Source organism: Papaver somniferum, chromosome 7 (assembly GCF_003573695.1).
Source record: "Papaver somniferum cultivar HN1 chromosome 7, ASM357369v1, whole genome shotgun sequence".
In the NCBI taxonomy this organism is placed as follows: Eukaryota; Viridiplantae; Streptophyta; class Magnoliopsida; order Ranunculales; family Papaveraceae; genus Papaver; species Papaver somniferum.
Genome location: NC_039364.1, coordinates 100,806,541 through 100,829,300, shown reverse-complemented (window position 1 = coordinate 100,829,300; position 22,760 = coordinate 100,806,541). Strand labels below are relative to the sequence as shown.

Sequence of the window (22,760 nt, the reverse complement as noted above, 5' to 3'; positions counted from 1 at the left end):
TTACATTACCACTTCTGCAACCACCGTCAAAACTATTTTCTCACCACTACCATCACCACCTATAACCAACCACTACTCCCTTAACCACCCCAAATAAGAACCCTAATTTCAGAAATAAATAAAGGGAGTTAGAATTGTATGGAGACCGTTAAATTGAAGGGGAAAAAAATTATCTCGTTGCACAAAATAACATACTATTGATACAGAGATATGATCATTTTCATTTATTTTTTTTCTTTTAATTAAAGATCAATGTTATTTGCAAATGAGGGTTTATTGTTTCTTAAAAGAGAATGAGTTAGGAGCGAATTCTCTCAAACTCCCCCAAACTCCCTCTAATAAACTCCCTCAAACTCCCTACACTCCCTCAAACTCCCTGAACTCAAAAACACCAAACTCTCTCAAACTCCCTACACTCTCTCAAACTCTCTCAAAATTCCTGAGATTTAAAATACACTCAACTCCCCAGAAATCACTCGAGGACTAACCCCCTGTTCAGCTTTCAGGTATGCTTTTTTTTTTCTCTCATCTTTTCTTCTTTGATCTCTCTATGATTGTTTTGTTTTGATTGTTTATAGTTTGTTTTGTGTACTATCTTGATATTTTTCTTCATATCAGTTTTTAGGGTTTATTCCGTTAAGTAGAAAACCCTCTTCTTCAACAATCAAAACCCTATTCTTCACTCTCTGTCAAAAACCATGAACCCTCAACATCAAGATCGATCTGTTGTTTCCCCTGAGAGATTTTGAATCTCTGCATGTTTATTGGACGATTGATTTTTCGCCTGTATTTTGTGTGCATGTCTAGTATTGTTGAAAATATGGTTTGGTTTAACAACATGTTGCTTAAGTAGTTTTTTTTTGAATGTCCGTATAAAAATGGAAAAACTGTTCGTATTTTCTGTTCATACATAAAGGCCAAAGCTTGGATTTCCTGTTTTATGATGCAATTATCCCTAGACAAAATTTTTAGAGTAGTTGTTTAGAAGCTAACTTGTTTGGCACCCTGCTGCAAAAGTGTGAATGAGTTAGAGTTGGATAATATATAAAAGAACTTTGTTAGTCGAAAACAGAAATGTGCTAACCGTGCTCAGGTCTTCTCCCTGCGCAATTGCCCTGGATTGGATTTATTAGTAATATGCTCTTTCCGATAGCACGTTAAGGGAAGGAAAGCAAAATATTGATACTAAATGCGAACTAGAAGTAATATGCTCATTTATGTGCCCTCTTAAGTTTCTGAATTTTCATTTTTACACAGAAAAATGGCAGACCTCTATCAACACGACAAAGGTAATGAAGTGCATAAGAAATTTTACATTTTCAAGTTTTCTTCTCACGAGATTTCTCATGTTCCCATTGGGTTCCTTTTATTGGTCAGTCCTTCTGTAGTTAAGTGAAACTAAGCTAATCCCATAATTTCTTTCTGGTTACATAAGATTAAACTCCATGAACCTGCAACAAAATCAACTTTTCTTTTCAATTATAGAGTATGAATAGTGAATATCATAAAAGTATAATTTACTTCATTGATCAGAAAGAAACAACACATTCTTTTACATTTCAATGGATTTATCTTACTTTCTCTCTTGGCCTACTACTCTATAATGAGTTGAACTGATTGAGTCAAATATGAAATGCCAACAGTTGTACAACAGTTTTCGAACAAATTTAAACATGATTATGCTCTTAGCAATATAGAAACTGTATTTCTAAGAGAACTAAATTACAATTCACGTATCATCATTTTCCTGTACATAAAGTTTTATTCCTATGGACAGAAAGACACCATGGTGTAAAGTTTCAAAGGTTGTCCAGTCATTATCATGAACAGATAAATTAATCTAAATGCGAACACGGTACTAGTAATGATAAATAGTATCGTGATACTCAAAGAAATACTCTTTTGGCTATGTATGTTGCTGGCAAGTTGTCACGTATAATTATATTGATTTGGCGTCGTAATACTCTTTTGGAACGTTTGGATGGTGAGTAAGGAACAACATTTCGAGGAATATAATTCATGTATGGTTCCCTATCTTCATCCTCCGTTGTAGCTTCTTCTTTTCATTCGAAACAACTCCGTTGTCGTTCTGGTTAGCTTCTTGCTCAAAGCCAGTAGCTTAGAGCCACTCAGGTTTAACTGGATATAAAACACTAGCTTAGAGACACTCAGGTTTAAATGTTTGGACGTTGTAGTAGATATAAAACACTAGATTAGAGCCACTCAGGTTTAACCTGTACAGCTTGTTGTGAACGAACATTTTGATGGTGCAATTGTATGTGAACTGCAACCATGATGTATTAGTCAAAGTAGGGTCCAAAAAATTTTATGGTTGATCTTCATTATATTAGCTCATGAATAGACGATCAAAAAATTTGTTCTTGTTAAAGTAACCTCACTTTGACAGTGTTTTCATTGGTTGTTTTCTCTCTTTTCTCTCTGCTTTTCTCCAATTAATATATTTGTTTACGCCTCTTATGAATCTCTCCTTTCTTGCTTTGTTAAGTTCTAGTATTAGTCTAAGTACTAATGTAGCTAACATGTCACACCATAGAATGAAAAAATCCAGCCAACCTGCTGAAAACAACAAGAAGAAAAAGAGTGCTAGGAAGAATAAGAATACGGAACCGGAAACGGAAGTGACTATGAATTACAAACAATGGACAACTCGAGAGACTGAGAAATTATTGGAACTGTTGGTAGAAGCTACACTTGAGAAGAAGAAAGACACTAATGGATGTTTTACTAAGAGTATAGTGGAAGAAGAGATACTTCCAAAACTTAACCAAGCATGTGGTTGTGACAAATCTTTTGAGAACTATAAAGGGAAATATAGATGGCTCAAGACTAGATTTGGTCAATACCAGGATTTGTTTAAATCTTGTACTCTGGATTCGGTTGGGATGATGCTAACAAGATGATTACTGGATCCGACGAGATGTGGAACAATTACTTTGAGGTATGTGTGTGTTACTTACCGACAACTAAATTTGGTCGCTCTCGGTGGACAGTTAGTAAAAACTTCAACAGGATGTTGCGAGCTTTAAATGCTATAGCCCCGAAGATGATGGCTAAGCCAACAAGTGCAACTCCAATTAAAATTCGAGAGAGTACACGATTTTACCCATACTTTAAGGATTGCATTGGAGCTATGGACGGTACACATATTCCAGCAATGGTGAACAAAAGAGATGCAACCGTTTATCGGAATCGACATGGAATTACATCTCAAAATGTGTTAGCGGTTTGCAACTTCGACTTGGAGTTCATATACGTGCTCAGTGGATGGGAAGGGTCTGCTCATGATTCGAAAATCCTTAACGACGCAATGACAAAAAGAAATGGACTGAAAAATACCGCAAGGTAATTTTACTTTTATCTAATGTGAAGTTTTGATTTTTTTGGTTAAGTTATATTTGGGTTCTACTTAACGAAGTTTTCTTTTTGTGTTTTATTCAGGTAAATATTACTTGGGGGATGGTGGGTTTGCAAACCGGCGATATTGTTTAACACCATTTCGTGGCCAACATTATCATTTGAAAGAATTTTCTGGTACGGGTAATCATGCCAAAAAAATTGAACAATTATTTAACATGCGTCATGCTTCTTTGAGGAATGTAGTTGAAAGATTGTTTGGTATTTTGAAGTCTCGTTTCTTGATCTTTAAGTCTCAACCTCAATTTCCGTATCAAGTGCAACCGGAGATAGTGACAGCTTGTGCAGGCTTACACAACTTCTTGCGAAAAGAATGTCGTTCAGATGAGTTTCCAGTCGAGGAAGATAGCCATCCATCAACGCTTGTAAATGACGACGAAATTTTGACACAACAAACTCAAGAACAACAACGTCAAGAAACTAATGCATGGAGAAAGAGTATAGCAGATGATATATGGGAAAATGTTCGTGAACAAAGGGAGTTAGAATTGTATGGAGACCGTTAAAATGAAGGGAAAAAAATTATCTCGTTGCACAAAATAACATACTATTCATACAGAGATAGGATCATTTTCATTTATTTTTTTCTTTGGTTAAAGATCAATGTTATTTGCAAATGAGAATTTATTGTTTCTTAAAAGAGAATGAGTTAGGTGTGAACTCTCTCAAACTCCCCCAAACTCCCTCTAATAAACTCTCTCAAACTCCCTACACTCCCCCAAACTCCCTGAACTCAAAAACACCAAACTCTCTCAAACTCCATACACTCTCTCAAAATCCCCAAGATTTAAAACGAAGGCTATTATTGGGGCGTCACATTCCATTAGAGGGGCATCACCTAATAGGACAAAAACGGGTCACCCATAAGTAATATCAAAAACCCCTTATCTCAAATAATTTTGTAATGACTAAACAACCCTTATTTAGTTAATTTTAATTTAATTTAATTAGATAAAAATTAAATTAGCGAATTTTGTTGTATACTTGGTGAATTCTAGGACAAAGTTTTTGTGCGAAGAAAAACTGACCGTAAAATAAACTTCTACGGTTGGAAATAATCCAAACCTGGACGTAAAATCACTTCTACGGTTGGAAATAATCCAAACCAAGACGTAAAATCAGATTCTACGGTTGGAATTAAAAGGAACCTGGACGTAAAATGAGCTTTTACCGTTGGAACTAATTCAAACCTGGACGTAAAACTACATGCAAATAAAATTCTACGGTTGATATTAATCCAAACTTGGACGTAAAATCTCCAAACCTGGATGTAAAATCACTTCTACCGTTGGAACTTAACGAAAACTGGACGTAGAATCGGATTCTACGGTTGGAATTAAAAGAAACCTGGACATAAAATGAGCTTCTACGGTTGGAACTAATCCAAACCTGGACGTAAAATTACATGCAAATAAAATTATACGGTTGGAATTAAAAGAAACCTGGACGTAAAATCACTTCTAGTTAAAGGGTAATCTAGACATTTTGTATATGTGTTAGGATATCCCATAACCACTTTTTTGGACATTAAGAATCCAAGTGAAGCCCCTCTATTGAAGTGTGACGCCCCAATAATAACCTTCTTTAAAATACACTCAACTCCCCACAAATCACTCGAGGACTAACTCCTGTCCATTTTGGGATCCCAATCTAACCAAATGGACCCTAAGAGTCTTAGGACAGAGTGAGAGAGAAAATCAAATAATTTTTCAAGGTTTAACGGGTCAGTCGTGGCACCGATAAAGAGCTGATTCTGATTTCTGACTGCCATTTTTTGTATGTTTGTTTGATTCTCACCGCCATGGAGAAACTTTCCTGGTGATCACTAGGGCTGTTCATGGTCGGTTTTGGTTCGGTTTCTAACCAAACCAAAACCGAAACCAATATTATTGGTTTCTAAAAATCTAAACCAAACCAATCCATTAACCATTTGGTTCGGTTTCCAAATGGTTCCAGTTGGTTTCGGTTTGTTCCAACGGTTAACCGATACCATGTTCAACCCTAGTGATCACATAGAAACATCTTGTCTATATATAACATATACTCAATTTCTCTTCTTTATCTTCTTCTCCAAAACCAAAGAATTTCTTCCTACTTCATCCTTCTCACAAATTTCGTCGTACATTTAGGTTAACTGATTTAATATCTGAGTCAACAATGCCTAATCGTAAGGTAAACCTAGTTTCATCAGTCTTTAAATTTTGTTTTGAATCATCAGTATTCAAATTGTGTATAGCTTAATCAATCTTTGGATTGTTTTAATCAATTAGGGATTATAGTTTTACCTCAGAAGTACAAAAAGGTTTCATAACTTCAGCTAATTTCAGTGACTCAAGCTTACTTCAGTACATTTAAAACTCTGTAAACTTGTGAACTTTTTTTTCTTCTTGAAGATGCATATTTCTTTTCATAATTATCTTTAGTTTGTCATTTTACTCCTAACAATTCATGGCTCACTTAACAACTTAGCACTTGAGTTACAAACTGTCGCTCTAGTAGACTTTAAAATGGAGTCAAGTGAGTTCTAAAGATTCTCTCGTATGTCTTTGCATGTAATTGTTTAGGTCCCATGCCTGCTAATATATATAACAATTGGTTGTTGTTATTGTTTAGGGAAAAACTGGAAATAAAGGAGGTCGTCAAGTATGGAAAGAGAGTTCAAAATCTAGAGATTCTTCTTCAGTTGCAGATTCTGTGGGTTCAGCGAATTCAGCTGCGGATCAAGGTAAAAACAACAAGTTAACTGGATTAAGTATTGGTGAACTGAAAAAACGAGTGCAAAATGTAGCTTCAACGGTTCAGTTTGGTAGTGTCCCTTCAAAAGAACCGAGTCCCGTCCAGGGCGAGAAAACCGTATGGAAGCCTAAACATTATGGAACTGTTAGTGGATCAACTAATGCTATGGATGGAGCTGCTTCAGCTGAAAAAAATAGTGCTGGTTCGAGTAAAGTAGTTAGAGGTTCACTAGCAGAAGATTTTGTTACAGATAAATACTAAGATCAGGGCGACTTTTTATCCTAAATTTGAGAATGAGAAATCAGATCAAGATGTAAATTATTTGTCTTTGGTTTATAATTTTTAGTGGCCACACATGTATTGGAATGTACTGTACTGCCTACTCTCTTGATATAGTTCTTCATTGAGAAATAAGTAAATATTACATTTAAGCATGGCATGGATTTCTAGGTGTGGTATTCTTTTGCAGGACATTATTCATTGCTACATTTTCTTTATCCGCAGGTTAGAACAAGAATGATAGAAATGGTCTCTAAAGGCTTGGCATCTTTGGAGGTATACTTCTATTATTCTGTTCGATGTGTAGATTGCTTTGTCAATCTAATTATTTTCATGAAATGACATCGGTTAACTACTTTCTACAAGTCTCACTTAAACACTCCGGATCTCTTTTCATGTATGCTGGGCATGAGGGCGGAGCATATGCAAAGAACAGTTTCGGCAACATGTACAATTAGAATTCTAGATATATTTTTCTACCTCATTACTTCGTTAAATTTTAAGTTTAAATCTTGGTCATCATTCCTCATTTGTATTTCTGTTATTACCTCTCTTTCTCCACTAAATTTTCGCCAGATATACCAATATGAAGGTTGAACTTACATATAATGTTATTAATGCAGATATACTGCTGTTGGTGTTTTTGTTCTTGGGAGGACGTTATTGTGCCGAGAGGTTCATATTGTTCCTCAAGGCATTCCAGGATCTGGCATCAGAAACAGAAAACTAAACATTCAACGGAAGCTAGTGCACATAGAACACATAAGACACAGAGATTTAACGTGGTTCGGCAATGTGCCTACCACGGGCAGAAATTCACTTCATTCATATATCAGAGAATACACGATGCACATGACACTCAACACCCCTTCTTCTTCTCCGTCTTCACATTCTCAACTCACCTTCATCTCTCTTCCAACTCCCTCAGCCCTAAAGCTATGAGAGGATTGCTAATGGAGAGATTACTTCTCTTCTTTGTGAGGAGATGTCTACAACTTAAGGGTTTAGACAAGATGATGTAGTTGATATAGATTCCCATAACCTAAGACCGTGCCTTTATTTATAGGCTTGCAATACTTCGATTAGGAAACCAAGCTTTACTCTAATTTAGGTAACCTAAACTAGCTAAGATACGAAACCCTTGTTTATATAGAAGTCTAAACATAATTCTAAAAATCAGTCAAAACTGATTTAGGAAATCACTGATGTTTCCTAAAACCGAGCCAATATCCAACAGACGTTTCGTGAGGCATGGGGTACCGAAGCCTTTAAGAAGCAAGCAGAGTTTAACGACTTTCTTGAGGTAAGATGCATAGAATTATTCAAAAAAGGGCGTGAATAATGACCTTTAAAGATTTCGGTCTATGTTTAACTTTGTCAAAACTGTCATGTGACTTGCTGGCTGATGTTTTCAGAGAAATCATATGTGTATATCAATGGAGCTGGATACTGCTGTTTTAGGAGATCATGGCCAGCGTCCTTTAGAAGATTATGGTATCAATCAGTTTTATCTATCTTTTCTGAATTAAAATCTAAATTACATGTAGTCTTCCTACTTTTGGGCGACTGATGCATGGACCTAAGTTTTGTAATCCCCATTTCTTCTCTATGTTTGCGAGATCTCCATCTAATGGTCTTAATGGGCGATGGTTACATGATGTTGTATTTCTTGCTACCATCTTGATGCTCATGGAAAACCTTTGCTTCTGTGCAGTTGTAGTGACCGCAGTCACAGAGTTTGGCAATGGAAAGCCGAAGTTCTACTCCACTCCAGAAATAATTACATTTTGTAGGAAATGGCGCTTGACTACAAATCATGTTTGGTTGTTTTCAACAAGGTGAAGGTCCTTTATTTGCGTAGTGTCGCTAGAAAAATGAAATAACTAAACAATGATGGACAGTAAGGTCAATAAGCATGTTGCCATTAAGTGACTCATATTTTATTTTCTAGCAGTAGTGTTATATGCAGATATAACATGATAGATTTTGTGTACGTTCTTGTTATTTAAGGCAGTCTCTTCATTTTCTAGAAGTAGTGTTATAAGCAGATAATATATCATGATATTTTTTGTGTATGTTGTTGTTATTGAAGGAAGTCAGTCTCTTCATTTTTTGCTGCCTGTGATGCCTTGTGCAAAGAAGGAACCACTACGCCTGTATGCTAGGCCCTCGATGAAGTCGCCGATATATCTGTACCAGGTTAAGTTTCTGTAGCACTGTTTTACTTCCATAGCATCATCTACTATTAGCTCTCAGCTTTTCTTGAGCAATGGGAGCTGTTCTATAACTATTACCTTTATTCCTTGACACATTACTTTGTATGAGTTGTTGTCACTGTGAGTTGGGAATTTGTCTTTTCCAGTTGTTTCCTAATAGCTATAAGCTTTAACTCCATATGCAGCGTCAAAAGACCATGTATACAAGTACAAGGTGAAATCTTAGAAGGTCTGGTTGCCCGAATGGTGAGCCATGAGAGCTCGAAACACATGGAGAAAGTTCTGAAGGGTTTTCCCCAGCCCTCTGAAGGAGGTTTGTACATAGCTTATAGGAATACTAATTTCATTTACAAGTCATATTGATTTCACTTGTCTCTTTGATTTTTCTATACATTTCATGAGATCTGTCTTTGTTAGATGTATATGCCTAACCTGTTTTTAGCTTAGCCTCTTCAGTCTTTAATTGAGAAGTAAATTTAGGTTTTCATCCAGAAGTACAAGTTTGTGGTAAACCTCAAGGTCTGATATACATGTTATATATGGGAAAATTATAGCAAGCTGAAAGTACAAAACTGTTCGCATTATGTTCCTGTTCCAGAGTCTGTTCCTCGGCTTCCCTGCATTTCCGCCTAATTATACCTTTATTTGCAGCCACCCATGATTTAGGACCTAGCCTACGGGAGATATGTGCCGCCAATAGATCAGATGAAAAACAGGTACAATTGGAGTACCTTCTGGAGTATCATCCTATTTATGTTTGGTTAATCAACTGGATCTGCTTGTTTTTCCTGCAGCAAATAAAAGCACTCCTCCAGAGTGTTGGAAGCTATTTCTGCCCCAACTTAGTGGACTGGTTTGGAGATGGAAGCGGAGATGCTCACTTGAGAAATGCTGACCGCTCTGTTGTTTCGGAATTCCTACATGCAGTTCCAACTGATTATGCCACAACTAAGTTGCAGGTGAAGCTAACGCCAACTATCATTTGTAAGTCGATAAAATGGAGTCTCCTTTTTCTTTCTAGGAGAACCACTGTATGTCTTCCCCAAAGAGGTATACATCTGCAAGTTGTCACCTTGGTATAATCTGACCTCCGAGGTCATATGCTTGTTCCAAGTTTCAACTGCACTATTTTTTGAGTGACCAGGACATGACCAATTAATATCTCACCAGTTGTTGTTTCTTATTGCCAAGCAAATACCAAGAGTTGTACCATTTTTGGTAGCTAGCTTCTTGGTGTATCCTGTAGTTTTTTTATTATTTTTTTTAATCTCACATTTTTGTTTCTTTTTGCCAAGCAAATGCCAAGAGTTGTACCATTTTTGGTAGTTAGCTTCTTGGTGTATCCTGTAGTAATATATCTCCTTTTTTTTTGGTAATTGCTACAGGAAGTTGTTTGTTTGATAAGTGGAAAACGGTTCCCAGCTGCTCTTAAATGTTACTATAACTTCCATAAGATAACCTCTCTTGCAGCAAATAACGTACAATTTAAGATGGTTATCCATGTATATAGAGATTCAGCTTTCAGGAAGTACCAGAAGGAAATGAGGTCTGCCTAAACTCACATTTATGTAGCTGATCTATGGACTGTTCTTTCCGTAGTTGTGTATATAACCTATCTTTATGTTTGTTCTCTTGAATGACAAAGGTGTATTTCATTTCAGGCATAATCCAGGCCTGTGGCCATTGTATAGAGGTAAATATCGTCCATCCTGAGTTTACTATTTTATTGCTAGATATTGTTACAAGGACTGCTTTTCTAGATTGAAGGAATTTTGTTGATAATCATAATTGGATTTATGTTGGCCATCGTATGCGAGATGTATGATTTGTTTATTAGTTAATTCAGTTTTGAAAATACATGGTTGTTGCTTGTTGTTTCACAAGTCTGGTGAAGATTATATTTCTGTGTTAGGGCATGTCAGTCAGTACATTTCTAGTTCCACTAGTTATGATTTGTCTTTCACTGATTTCCTTTATCTAGGATTTTTTGTTGACATAAACTTGTTCAAAGTGAGCAAGGACAAAGCTGCAGAAGACAACAATGTGCAGTCAAAGAACGCAAATGGTAGCTCCGAGACAAGTACATCAGGAGCAGATGGTTTAGCTGATGAAGATGCTAATCTGATGATCAAATTGAAATTCCTCACATATAAGGTATGCAATTACTGGTAGTGATCCGTTGCAATGCATTTTTAGAAAGTTCATCTCTGAAGAAAAAAATATCCCTTGGATTTTGGTCTTTTGACTTGTTCCTTTTGTATATTGAAATTGTCACATTTTTAATTGGAACATATGCTTGAATCATAAGTTCGTAACGATGTTCAGATCAAATAAGGTATATGAAGGGTTACTCAGTCCTAATGTTGCACACGTGAAATTACAATTGCTTATGTTTTTATGTCTGAGTGTTTTCATGGCATCTTTAAGCTCTAAAGTTGTCTTGGTTCATAAGCATTAGAAACTCGCATGTAAATTTAATGCAATTAGATAGTCGCATAGTCGCTGTGACTGCTTGCATGTGCTTTTCTGGAATCTCCCTGTTTGAAGTGGACGGGCATGTAAATTTAATGCAATTAGATATTCTTGTGACTGCTTGCATATGCTTTTCTGGAATCTCCATATATTGGTATATACTTCGAAATGCCACTAAAAGTTTTGAATGTCGGTGTTTGTTGGGGTTTTGGACAGATACAGACTTTTTTGATTCGAAATGGGTTGTTAATTCTTTTCAAAGATGGTCCCGCAGCTTACAGGACTTATTATCTGAGGTTAGTTTGTAATATCAGTTTCCAAAAGCCCATTTGTCTTTGGATCAGTTGCTGACATTGTAAAGTAACTGCCTACTTAAAATCTCTTTGAATCAAGTGTAGGAGTTCCATTGTGATGTTAGGGACATAAACTTCACTTAGCACCATCACATGTTGACTCCTTGAGATTAAATTTGATAGTCTTCAGTCTAGCTGAACCGTGATTATACTACCAAGTTGCTAATAATATCAGATTATCAATTCTTATTATTTATATTGTAAAGTCTTGTCCATCTATTATGCGTTTAAATACTTAATACTGGTTTTGGATCGTCAGGCAAATGAAAATATGGGGTACATCTTCTCAAAAGCAAAAGGAACTCAGCAAGATGCTAGACGAGTGGTACATAGTGTTTCATTTGCACTTCGCTTCTTTCTTTTTCTTTCCTTTCTGTTTCTTGTTACATTGGCTGATAACATGTGAACTGAATTCCCAAAAAATATTCAGGGCTTCATATATAAGAAGGAAGTGTGGAAACAAGAAGTTATCATCTTCCATATATCTCACTGAGGCTGAGCCTTCCCTTGAGCAATATGCAAGACGCAGTCCACATAATCAGATGCTTATAGAATCTGCTGGGAATTTAGTAAGGTCTGACGATTTCCTGGCAATTGTTGAATCAGGCAGGGATGAAGAGGGTGACCTTGAAACAGGACGGAATGCAACAACTTCAAGTCCTACTCGTACTGTAATGGATTCAGTTCGAAAAGACGAGGGTCTGATTGTATTTTTTCCTGGTAAATAATCCCCTTGAATTCTTGATTGGTGGACTAGATACTACTGACATTCGTATTCATTGGCCTGTAGATGTTGAACATTTAGGATAGGTTCTGAAATCAATGTTAATTCTCATTTCAGGAATACCAGGCTGTGCCAAATCTGCACTGTGCAAGGAAATAGGTGGACTTGGTGATGACCGTCCAGTACATAGCCTCATGGGGGATCTTATCAAAGGTGTGTGGTATTGATTTCTCTAATACAATGCAATAGTTCTTCAGAAGTGGTGAAGGAACGCTGTAGGATGCACACTGAAGCATCTTGATCAGATTAAGTTGAAGTGTGCTATGACGAAGCCAAGTGTGTGGTGCATTAGTTCCCATTCTTTAGTAAGCATAAGGTGATAACCATTTATGATATAAATGCAGGAAAATATTGGCAGATGGTTGCTAATGAGCGCAGGAAGAAACCATACACTATAACTCTCGCTGATAAAAATGCACCAAATGAATAAGTATGGAGACAGGTAAAGCTTTGGTTTCCTGTTATTCTTTGTTAATGGGCACTGAAAGGCTCTAGCTAGATGTATCTTCTATTTTCCTTCTATTTTCAATTTGAGTAACTTTTAATTGAAATGTTCTAATGTCGCAGATTGAAGATATGTGCAGAAGCACAAGAGCTTCTGCAGTTCCAGTTGTTCCTGATTCTGAAGGTTCTTAACTCTCCTTTACATTTCTACTTCCATCTTAACTAATTAACAGATCATAGTAGTCCCCTTCCCAGATGAGTTAAATGATGTATGAAATGTATATTTTCGATTTTCAGGAACTGATTCAAATCCAGTCACTCTTGATGCTTTAGCTGTTTTCATCTTTTGTGTGCTTCAACGAGAAAATCACCCTGTATTCATCTTTCTCCTTGTCTTTTGCCTACTTTTACAAGGCGATAAACGTGGGTTGATTTCTAATGCATAATTTCTATCTGCTCTATACATTATGAAGGGACTTCTGGACAAGACGTCTCCATGTGTTGGTTATGTCCTGCTGATGTTTTACCATCTCTATGACGGAAAGGTAACCTTTGTTCGGTTGTTGTTAAAATATTGGTTGTTGTTCTGACGAACTCTTAACAACATTGTTAACTTTGTCATTCATTTTCCCCCATTTCCAGAACCGCAGTGAGTTTGAGAGTGAGCTGATTGAGCGTTTCAACACTCTTGTTAAAATACCATTACTCAAGCCTGACAGTAACAAACATGTGCAGGAGTCCTCTACCTGATCCTGTGAAGTCTATACTAGAGGAGGGAATATGTCTTTTCGAGCTTCACAGAAACAAACATGGAAGGTAGTCTATGTACAGACATACGTATTAGAATCAGAACTACTCTATGTCTATATAGATGACCAACTTCTTGTATTTGGAATTTCCTCTCAAGGCCAGGAGGCTTATGTTTTATATATGTGTACAGTGCAATCTAGGTATTGTAAACAAACATATGATCTATTTTCACATCCTAACATCTGGATACCAGAAAACTAACATGATTATTCGACATCTTCTTTGGATATTTTTCAAAACTTGTCCCTTGGAAGTGAAGAATCTCATTAGTCATAATAAAGTGCATGTTAAAATCAAATAATAGTTTACAATTGTGTAATATGTAGATTATGGTTTTCCAGATATTTATTTCTCAGCTGAGAGTGAGGACAGGAATTGAATGAACTGTTAATTGAACTACTTGATGTAATGATTGTCTTGAAAGATCCGTCTCAGAAATTCTAAGTGTTCAGTTATTGCTTGATGAAATTTCTTAGTTTCTTACTGCTTTGTTGTCAAACTTTGTATGTTAGATTGGAGTCCAGCAAAGGGTCATATAAGAAGGACTGCGCGAATTGGGAAATACGGCTGCATCAGGTTTTACTTGCTAATGCGGACTCTCTCAATGCTATTCAGGTAAGTACTTTTGCTTTTCCGTCCATCTTGTGAACTTCAGTTCTTTTCACTATAGATACGCATTAGTTCTGCCAGAAATTTGCAGTTTGGAATCCCAGTGTCCTTCATATTGTAAAGCTTGGCAGTAGAGATTCGAGAAATAGCTGTTAGTTAGGTATCTTCTAACTAGATGCTGACTCTTTCTACCCTGGTATGACCGGTCGGTCAAGCGGCCTAGTAATAATGCACAACAATGGTGCATTATTGGCAACATGGCATAGGCCAGAAATGCGAGTTGCAACTAGGCCAAGGCATGGGCCAAACAGGGTTTGGACATGCCCAAAGATGCAAGAATAGCATCAAGAGGTGCCAAATGAGTTTGTCACATAACCTGTATGCATGTGGCATGCAGGGATGCAAGCAAGACTTGCATAAGCACACTTGCGTCATTGGGCAAATGATGCACAGCGATGATGGCCGTACTTTGGCTGGAGAAAGCTATCATGGCGCAGCAAGGCTAGATGACATGTGCCAGGCACATGGCCTTGACAGTTACAGGTTGGTTACACGGGCGTAGTGTTTGCTTTACGCGTTTCTAAGGCTGGGAACTGTCTGTTTGGCTTTAGGAGAGTAGTTGGGCAAGTTGGCACGGTTGGCCAACTGCCTTGTGTAAAGTAAATCCATAACTGCAAGTCAGTTACTTGTCTATAGTTTTTTGTAAGGCTGTATAAGCCTGATCTTGTGGTGGGTTGGGTGCCCGGAACAAGAAGAGTTGTGTAACCCTAAGGTCGTGTTTGGTATCCTGGATATCCCATTCTAGGTTGGGTTATCCAGTAAAAAACTGTTAAAATGTGTTTGTCTCACTGCAATTCCAATCCTGGATAAGGATTACTAAACCTTCCTTGATTTTAGGAAGATAAAAAAGTGAGGTTAAGGTATTCTTCCAAATACCTGGGACACCTGTATCCTCACTTGGGTTAGACAGTTATTTTCCTTTTAAATAAGTAATTGTCTAAGAAATAATTATTTGGATTAACCTATTTCTGTAGTCAAACAAACACAATATAACCTAGCCCAAGTTATGATAAAATTTTAGACAAATACCATTAAAACTAACCATTAACAAGGTTATCATAAATTAAATTAAGGCAAACCTTTCCAGGGTATGTTATTCCGTTTCTAAGCTCCCAAACAGACCCTAAGTGTGCAGTAATAATAAGGCTTCGGCCAAGATTAAAGCTAAGTTCTGTCGGTGCATTTGTCCCTTTGTTTTGGCTTATTGTTTTATGCATCAAGCGGAGTGTGTGTACTATTTGGAAGGCTTGAAAGATTTGTGAGCAGAACCTCTATTTAGTATGGGCTGAATAGAGTTTTAGCCAAGATGTTAAGAAATTGGCTAAGGGCGAGTTGGCTGAACTGTGCTGTGGAGCATAGTGCCATTGTCAAGGTTGGGTGTTGCATTTGGATAGTTTGAACCTGTGACACCTAGTATAAGCAGACACGAAAACAAAAGAAAGAAAATAATTTTGTATCTTTTGATGTGCCTATACTCCAGGTTCAGTTTGATTATGTGGTCAAACAAGTGTTGGAGCAACTAAAAGCTGTTGCAAAAGGCGAATCTAAACCACCTATTACAGGGAAGCCGCGGTTGAGAACAACAATTATTTTTGCTGCGGTCACTCTTCCAGTCGCAGAAGTCAGGACCTTCCTAAATGGGGTAAATTCTTTTTACTTATTTCCTTATTTACCTGTTTTTGAAGTCTGTCTTGACAGAGCTATGGCTTGTCTTTGATACAGCCAGTTATCACTCATAATGGTTACAACTCTACTGATCCTTTCCTGCCTCTGATTGAAATAGTTGTGTGAGAAAGATCCTAGAATTAAAGGTTTCCTCAAGGACAAGGATTTGGTGAGCTGCGTTACGAAAGCTCATGTAACTCTTGCGCACAGGGGAAGCCACGGCGTTGCAGCTGTCACTAATTATAGTATGTACCTCAATCAAGATGTACCGGTAGATCTTACATCCCTTCTCTTTTCAGAGAAAGCTGCTGCATTAGAGGCCTGTTTAGGGACAGTTGATGGTGAGAAGATAAGTTCGAAAAATGAATGGCCCCACATTACCATATGGACTGCACCAGGAGTATCTCCCGAAGAAGCAAACACACTACCTCAACTGGTTTCAGAGGGCAAGGCAATTCGCATTAGTATAAATCCACCTTTCAACATTTCTGGCACATTAGACTTCTACTGATTTGATGGTAACTTAGTTTAGAAGTTTTGAGGTGTGCTGTAGCTTACTGAGTTCAACTGTATCAACGCAAAGGCCGCGAATCTCACTTCCTTTTTACATTCATTCAGAAAAATCTTATCATCGAAGAAGAAGAAATCAGAATCAACAGTCTTTCTTTTCTGAACTTTGCTTGAACCCCAATTTTGATCAAAAAGGTTAAATTTTGAATGTAACTCTTCAAACCTGCCCCTTGCTTGAAATTCGACTACCTTTGAATTGAAAGCTAAAGTTTTGTGGACCAGAGGTTTGTTTTGCATATTTGGATCGAAAGCTAAAGTTAATCTTCATTACTGCATGAGAATGTTATTGGCGGTGGATACAAACCGACTCTCAAAGCTTTGTTTTATTTTGTTTTGAAGACACAATTCTGTAATTTTAGCTTCACCAGTTTGAATTTCTGTTACAGGGCTCTTGATTCTGGAGAGCTTACTGAGGGCTCTGCTGGCAGTCTTGCAACTGTGGCTCCTGCTTATGGTTGCAAATGCCATGTGGTTATTCCAGATGATGCTGCCATTTCGAAGATATTTACGCCTCTACTCCTAATGCGAGATGCCTATAGTATCTGTATGACATATTTTTTCCTCCTATGAGTTAAGAATTCACTAGAAATTCAAAGCTTAGCAACAGTAGAAGTAGCATGGCATTTTTGTTACAGAACACATATTGATGTTGAGCTAGCTAAACGGGTTGAGATTAGTGGTTACCTACGGTTTAACAACATTATCAATTGCACATTTCTGAGCTCAAAATGGTCGGTTACCTTGCCTGAAAACATCTAACCTCAAGTATGTTAAATTTTGTCGAGTAGGCACATTTTCAAATTTTATGATCTCTTAGAGCAACTGCAGTGGTGCGAGTATAACCAAAGACCAAAGAGGGAAAAAAAGATCAAATTTTGGGTTTAGTATGGTGTGTGACGCTACGGTGGAAAGACTAAATTTGGTCAGACGTACATTATATGTTCGCCTGGTGTGGGGCGTAGACTATACCAACACCTGATTGGGACGTGCACTAAAAAAAAAAAAAATGAAAGAAGTGGGGCGGAGGTATAAAGCCGGCCCCACTAAAATGATTTTGAAAACAAAGAATGGGGCGGGGGTATAATGCCCGCCCCATACAAAATAATAAAAAAAAATGGGGCGTAGACTTTACGTACGCCCCATGTGGAGCGTAAACTATACCAACTTCTGGTGTGGGGCGTAGACTATACCAACGCCTGATGTGGGACGTGCACTATATGTCCGCCTGGTGGTGGGGCGTGAAGTATATCAACGCTCGACTATATCTGGGTTTAGTCTTGGTCCCAGACCAAATATACTCTGGGTTTTAGTCGTTGATCAAAATTTGATCGATAGTACGTTCCACTACGTCTGTTCAAAAGACCAAATATTTGGGTTTACTCTCCCAGTGTGGACGCTCTTAGACCAAGTAACAAAGCCATATGTGTGTCCACTATTTTTCTTCCTTGCTTAAACTGCATTTTGTTGAATCTGAAAACTGGTACCAGTAGTTGCTCAATTCTGAAATCCAGTTCCGGTATATCATTTGTTTTCGTATCCCTTCAACAGTCCTTCACTATAAGATGGTTCATGTGAATGATGGACACTGCTCAGACTAGTCACTGATACTTAAACTTGCCGCTGCAAAGATCTAAAAGTTCTTATATGCTGCAATCAGTCTCCAGACTAAAGAGGGATATTGGAACACTTGATCAAATAAGAACATACAGTAGTTTTTTGTGGTACTGAAACTGAAACAAATAGTAATTTGTTCTTACACCGCAAAGAGTCTCTAAAGCTGCAGACTATTTTCCAAACAGTTTGTGTCTCTGACAGCGGAGGAAAAGCAAGGAGACGGTCAACTAATAATTTTCTGTCAAGTTCACTATTTTAAATTGGTCCCTTCATACAAAACTATCCGATGGCTTCTCTCTGAATACTTCAGTATGTAATTGGGTTGCCGTGATTGATAGCAGCTAACTATTTTCCTTTGTATCTTTGGGATTTCAGCTTCTCAAGCCTGCTCACAGAGTCAATTCTTATGATTTTCTTGAGTCCAAAATGGCAGTGTGAAGAAGAAAGTACAACTATTCTTATTCTTATAAAATATGTTATTGGACTCATTCCACCTTGCTATATGGCAACTTCTCTTATTCCCAAAGGGGGTGTCAATAAGCTTGATAGAATTTTGAGGAATTTCTTGTGGGGTCATTCCAAAAATTCTTCAAAAATACATTTTATTAAATGGGATAAGCTGAACAATGATAAGGATAATTTAGGCATCAGATCTTTGCAAAGATTATATGGTACTTCATGGACAATCCCAACAAACTCTGGTGCCAACTAATGAGAGCCAAGTATACAAGACATAACTTTTTCGGGATCTGTAAAAACTACAAGGTGCTCCTTTGCTTGGACTGCATGATCAAATGTAGAGATGATATGAAAATTGGTTGCTGCCTGGCTGTTGGCGATGGCCAGATTCGCCAGAATATTAAGATACGGGGTGATCCTTGGTTGACTGCCACTGGTGAACAAAGTCATTTTATCTCGAAACATATTTGTCAAGTGGTCTCAAGCGTCAGTGATCTCATGGTGCAAAAGTTGAATAGATGGAACCCAGAGCTTATAAATAAGCTAGTTCCACCTGACATTGCAGAGCAGATTACGAGTATCGACATCCAAACTCCGAAGATCAGATCAAGCACACATTATGTGGCTCCACCATCCTAGCTGAAACTTTTCTACAAAATCCTTCCAGAAGATGAAAAGAAGTAATTAACCTTTCTCTTCCCAATCTCAAGTCGACTGCATCGCTTGGAAGAAATTCTGGAAAGTTGCTGACATTGATCCTAAGGTTCTAATGTTTATGTGGAGAATAGTGTAGGAGGGCCTAGCTCTTGCCACCAGCATTGGAAGATTTGTTAGAGGCATAAACTTGAGTGCAGACTGTGCAATAATGCTTTGGGAACTTGTTAAAGGCATAAACTTGGAATGTTGTTGATTCCTCTCTCTTTTTCTACGCCATGACTGGTCCAACTATCAAAGATGTAGATACCACCACCCGTGAACTATCTCAACTAATGAAGAATCTTACAGATCTACACACCCGTGATGCAGCAGAGCGTAAGGAAGCTGCTCTAAGACAAGATACCTTACTTGCTTCTTTGGTTAAAATCTCTGAGGAAAACCAAGCTATGTTTAACGCACTTATTCAATTTCTATCTAAAACACCACCAGATCCACCTGAACCTAATTCTGAAGAAGGTTCAAATAATACCCATCGAAAGAATCCTTTCAATACCTTCTCTAAAGTTCCTAAACTAGACTTCCCTAGATTTTCTGGTGACAATCCTCGTAGCTGGATCCGCAAGTGTGAAAGATTTTTTCAGATCCATTCCACTTCTGATGAGCAAAAGACTGAAATTGCTTCTTTATACTTGGATGACAAAGCTGATTCATGGTTTCTGGACTTCCTTAATGGTAAAACATTCATCTCTTGGCCTGTTTTTGTAGAAGCTATTTGTAGTCATTTTTAGGATCTTGCAAATGATAATTATGTGGGTTGTTTTAACAAGTTATCTCAACTTACTTCCGTTGAAGAATATTTTGAGCAATTTGAGCAGCTAAAAGCGTTAATGTTGAGTAAAAATCCTCACCTTACTGAAGATTACTTTGTGTTGAGCTTCATTAGTGGATTAAAGGATGTTTTAAAGAGTTATGTGCAGATGCACAAACCGACCAGCCTTGCTCAAGCATTTTATTTGGATAGACTACAAGAACTTGCTCTCTCATCACAATCCTCAACCTCCAAAACCATTCCATCTAAACCAACACCAGCCACCTTCACTTACACCAAATTTACACCACCAAGACCACCTACAGTTCCTTCCATAATGGGTGTTTCTCCTTCTACACCTATCCCTCAAAATTCTACACCACCACTTAAAACCCCTTATGTACCCCCAATCAGAAGACTCGCTTATGAGAAAATGAGTAAAAGAAGAACATAAGGTCTTTGTTTCAATTGTGATGAAAAATACCAACCAGACCATAAATGTAAATCCCAACAATTATTTATGATGGTAGCTGACCATGAAGCAGATGATATGGAACTTCACCTCCTCAAGCTCCTAGTGAAGACCAATTGGTTGACTCAGATATGGAGATTTCTCTCCATGCCCTTACTAGAAATGTCAATCCTAACACCATTAGGATCCCAGGAGTCATCAAGAAAAGGGACATCATTTTTCTAGTGGACACAGGTAGTACTCATAGTTTCATTGATACTGCTCTAGCAACTCAATCGGGTTGTGAAGTTCAACCAACTGCTCACATGTTGGTCACTGTGGCCAATGGAGCTAAGACCACAAGTACTGGGATCTGTCCACAACTACAGTGGACAATGCAACAACAACAATTTGCTACAGATTTAAGATTAATTCCTTTGGGAGGGTGTGATATAGTTTTGGGTGTTGATTGGTTGAGAACTCTTGGTGATGTCACTTTTAATCTGGCCAAGCTATATATTTCTTTTCTTCACAAGGGTCAAGTAATAACTCTGCAAGGTACTTCTACTAAACCCACACTCATGCTACTTAGTGGTAATGCTATGAAAAAATTTATCAAGAAAATACTCCAGCTCTAGTAGGCCAATTCTTTTCTATTATAATGACTCCTCCACCTGCTACAATACCTACACCAATTCAGGAGTTGCTCAACAACTTTTCTGATGTTTTTGAGGAACCAACACAATTACCACCACCAAGAATTTTAGACCATCAAATCAATCTTAAACCAGATTCCCAACCTGTCAATCTCAGACCCTATAAATGCATGTATATACACAAGTCAGTGGTGGAGTCCTTAGTACAAGAAATGTTAAAAAAATGGGATTATTCAAGATAGTCATAGCCCTTTTGCTTCACCAGTTCTCCTAGTGAAGAAGAAATACAACACTTGGAGGTTTTGTGTTGATTTAGAAAGCTAAATTCCATAACTATCAAAGATAAGTTCCCTATACCTGTAATTGATGAGTTATTAGATGAATTACATGGAGCCAGAATATTTACTAAGTTGGATTTAAGGGAAGGGTATCACCAGATCAGGGTTCATGCACCTGATATACATAAGACAGCCTTCAGAACCCATCATGGCCACTATGAGTTCAAAGTTATGCGATTTGGCCTCACAAATGCACCTGCCACCTTTCAGGCACTTATGAACTTTGTATTTGGTCCCTATTTGGGAAAATTTATTCTTGTGTTCTTTGATGACATATTGATCTATAGCTCCAACATCCAAGAACATGTTCAACATCTCTCCTTGGTTCTTTCCTTGCTCAGGGAACACAAGTTATTTGTCAAATTTTCTAAATGTTGTTTTGCTCAAGACTCTCTGGAGTACTTAGGCCACATTATTACTTCAAATGGAGTGGTTGCTGATCCTGAGAAAATTGCTTGTATGAAGTCTTGTCCTATTCCTACTACTCTTAAACAGTTAAGAGGTTTCTTAGGCCTCACAGGATATTATAGAAAGTTTGTGAAGGGCTATGGTAATATCAGTAAACCTCTCACAGATTTATTGAGGAAGAATTCCTTCTTGTGGTCTCAATCAGCTGAAGATGCTTTCAACACCCTTAAACAGGCTATGTGCACTACTCCTGTCCTTTCCCTTCCTGACTTCACCAAAACTTTTGTAGTGGAAACTGATGCATGTTCTAGAGGCATTGGTGATGTTCTCATGCAAGATGATAGAGCAATTGCCTTCTACAGCAAATCCTTAGGGCCAAAGACTTCAGGGCTATCCACTTATGAAAAGGAGTTACTGGCTGTGGTTAATGCAGTGACCAAATGGAGACACTATCTCACTGGTCACCCTTTCATCATCAATACTGACCAGCAGAGCATTAGATACTTTATGGAGCAGAAGATTACCACTTTACTGCAACAAAAATGGCTCATCAAGCTTTTGGGATTTGACTACACAATTCATTACAAAAAGGGGTTGGATAACAAAGCTGAAGATGCTCTTTCCAGACTTCCTTATATTGATTCCATACCAACTTGCAGTGCTATGGCCTTATCTACTCCAGCTTGGACTCAAGATATTATCAATAGTTACACCAATGATGCAGTTGCCTCTTCTCTTATTCCACGACTCTTGGTTAACCCCTCTGCAGTCCCTAACTTCACATACTTGGAGGGCATTCTAAGATTCAAGGGGAGAATTTATATGGGTACCAACTTTAACTTGAGGCAACACCTTTTGCACTCTATTCATTCATCTGCCATTAGGGGTCATTTTGGTATTCTTGGTAGTTATGTTAGAGCTAAAACATACTTTTAC

At 37.7% G+C, this 22,760-nt stretch overlaps 2 protein-coding genes and 1 pseudogene across 2 annotated transcripts; all 3 read left to right on the top strand.

Moving 5' to 3' along the window:
- Positions 1-3,067: 3,067 nt before the first annotated feature.
- Positions 3,068-4,000, top strand: LOC113294996. The gene is made up of 3 exons (XM_026543357.1): positions 3,068-3,358; positions 3,765-3,899; positions 3,995-4,000. The coding sequence occupies exons 1-3, from the start codon at positions 3,068-3,070 to the stop codon at positions 3,998-4,000; spliced, it is 432 nt and encodes a 143-aa protein (XP_026399142.1).
- Positions 4,001-5,478: 1,478 nt separating this feature from the next.
- Positions 5,479-6,605, top strand: LOC113297975 (tRNA ligase 1-like). Its single transcript, XM_026546599.1, has 2 exons — positions 5,479-5,607; positions 6,049-6,605. Exons 1-2 carry the CDS (start codon positions 5,593-5,595, stop codon positions 6,430-6,432), a joined length of 399 nt encoding a protein of 132 aa, XP_026402384.1. The 5' UTR covers positions 5,479-5,592; the 3' UTR covers positions 6,433-6,605.
- An 871-nt stretch (positions 6,606-7,476) lies between these two features.
- Positions 7,477-16,706, top strand: LOC113297974 (annotated as a pseudogene).
- Positions 16,707-22,760: the final 6,054 nt, after the last annotated feature.

Bases quoted from the DNA above. Each gene is read 5' to 3' on its own strand.
- LOC113294996 (XM_026543357.1), top strand. From the start codon at position 3,068: ATGGCTAAGCCAACAAGTGCAACTCCAATTAAAATTCGAGAGAGTACA. The intron at 3,359-3,764 runs GCAAGGTAATTT...CGTTCAGATGAG, and splicing joins GAAATGGACTGAAAAATACC to TTTCCAGTCGAGGAAGATAG.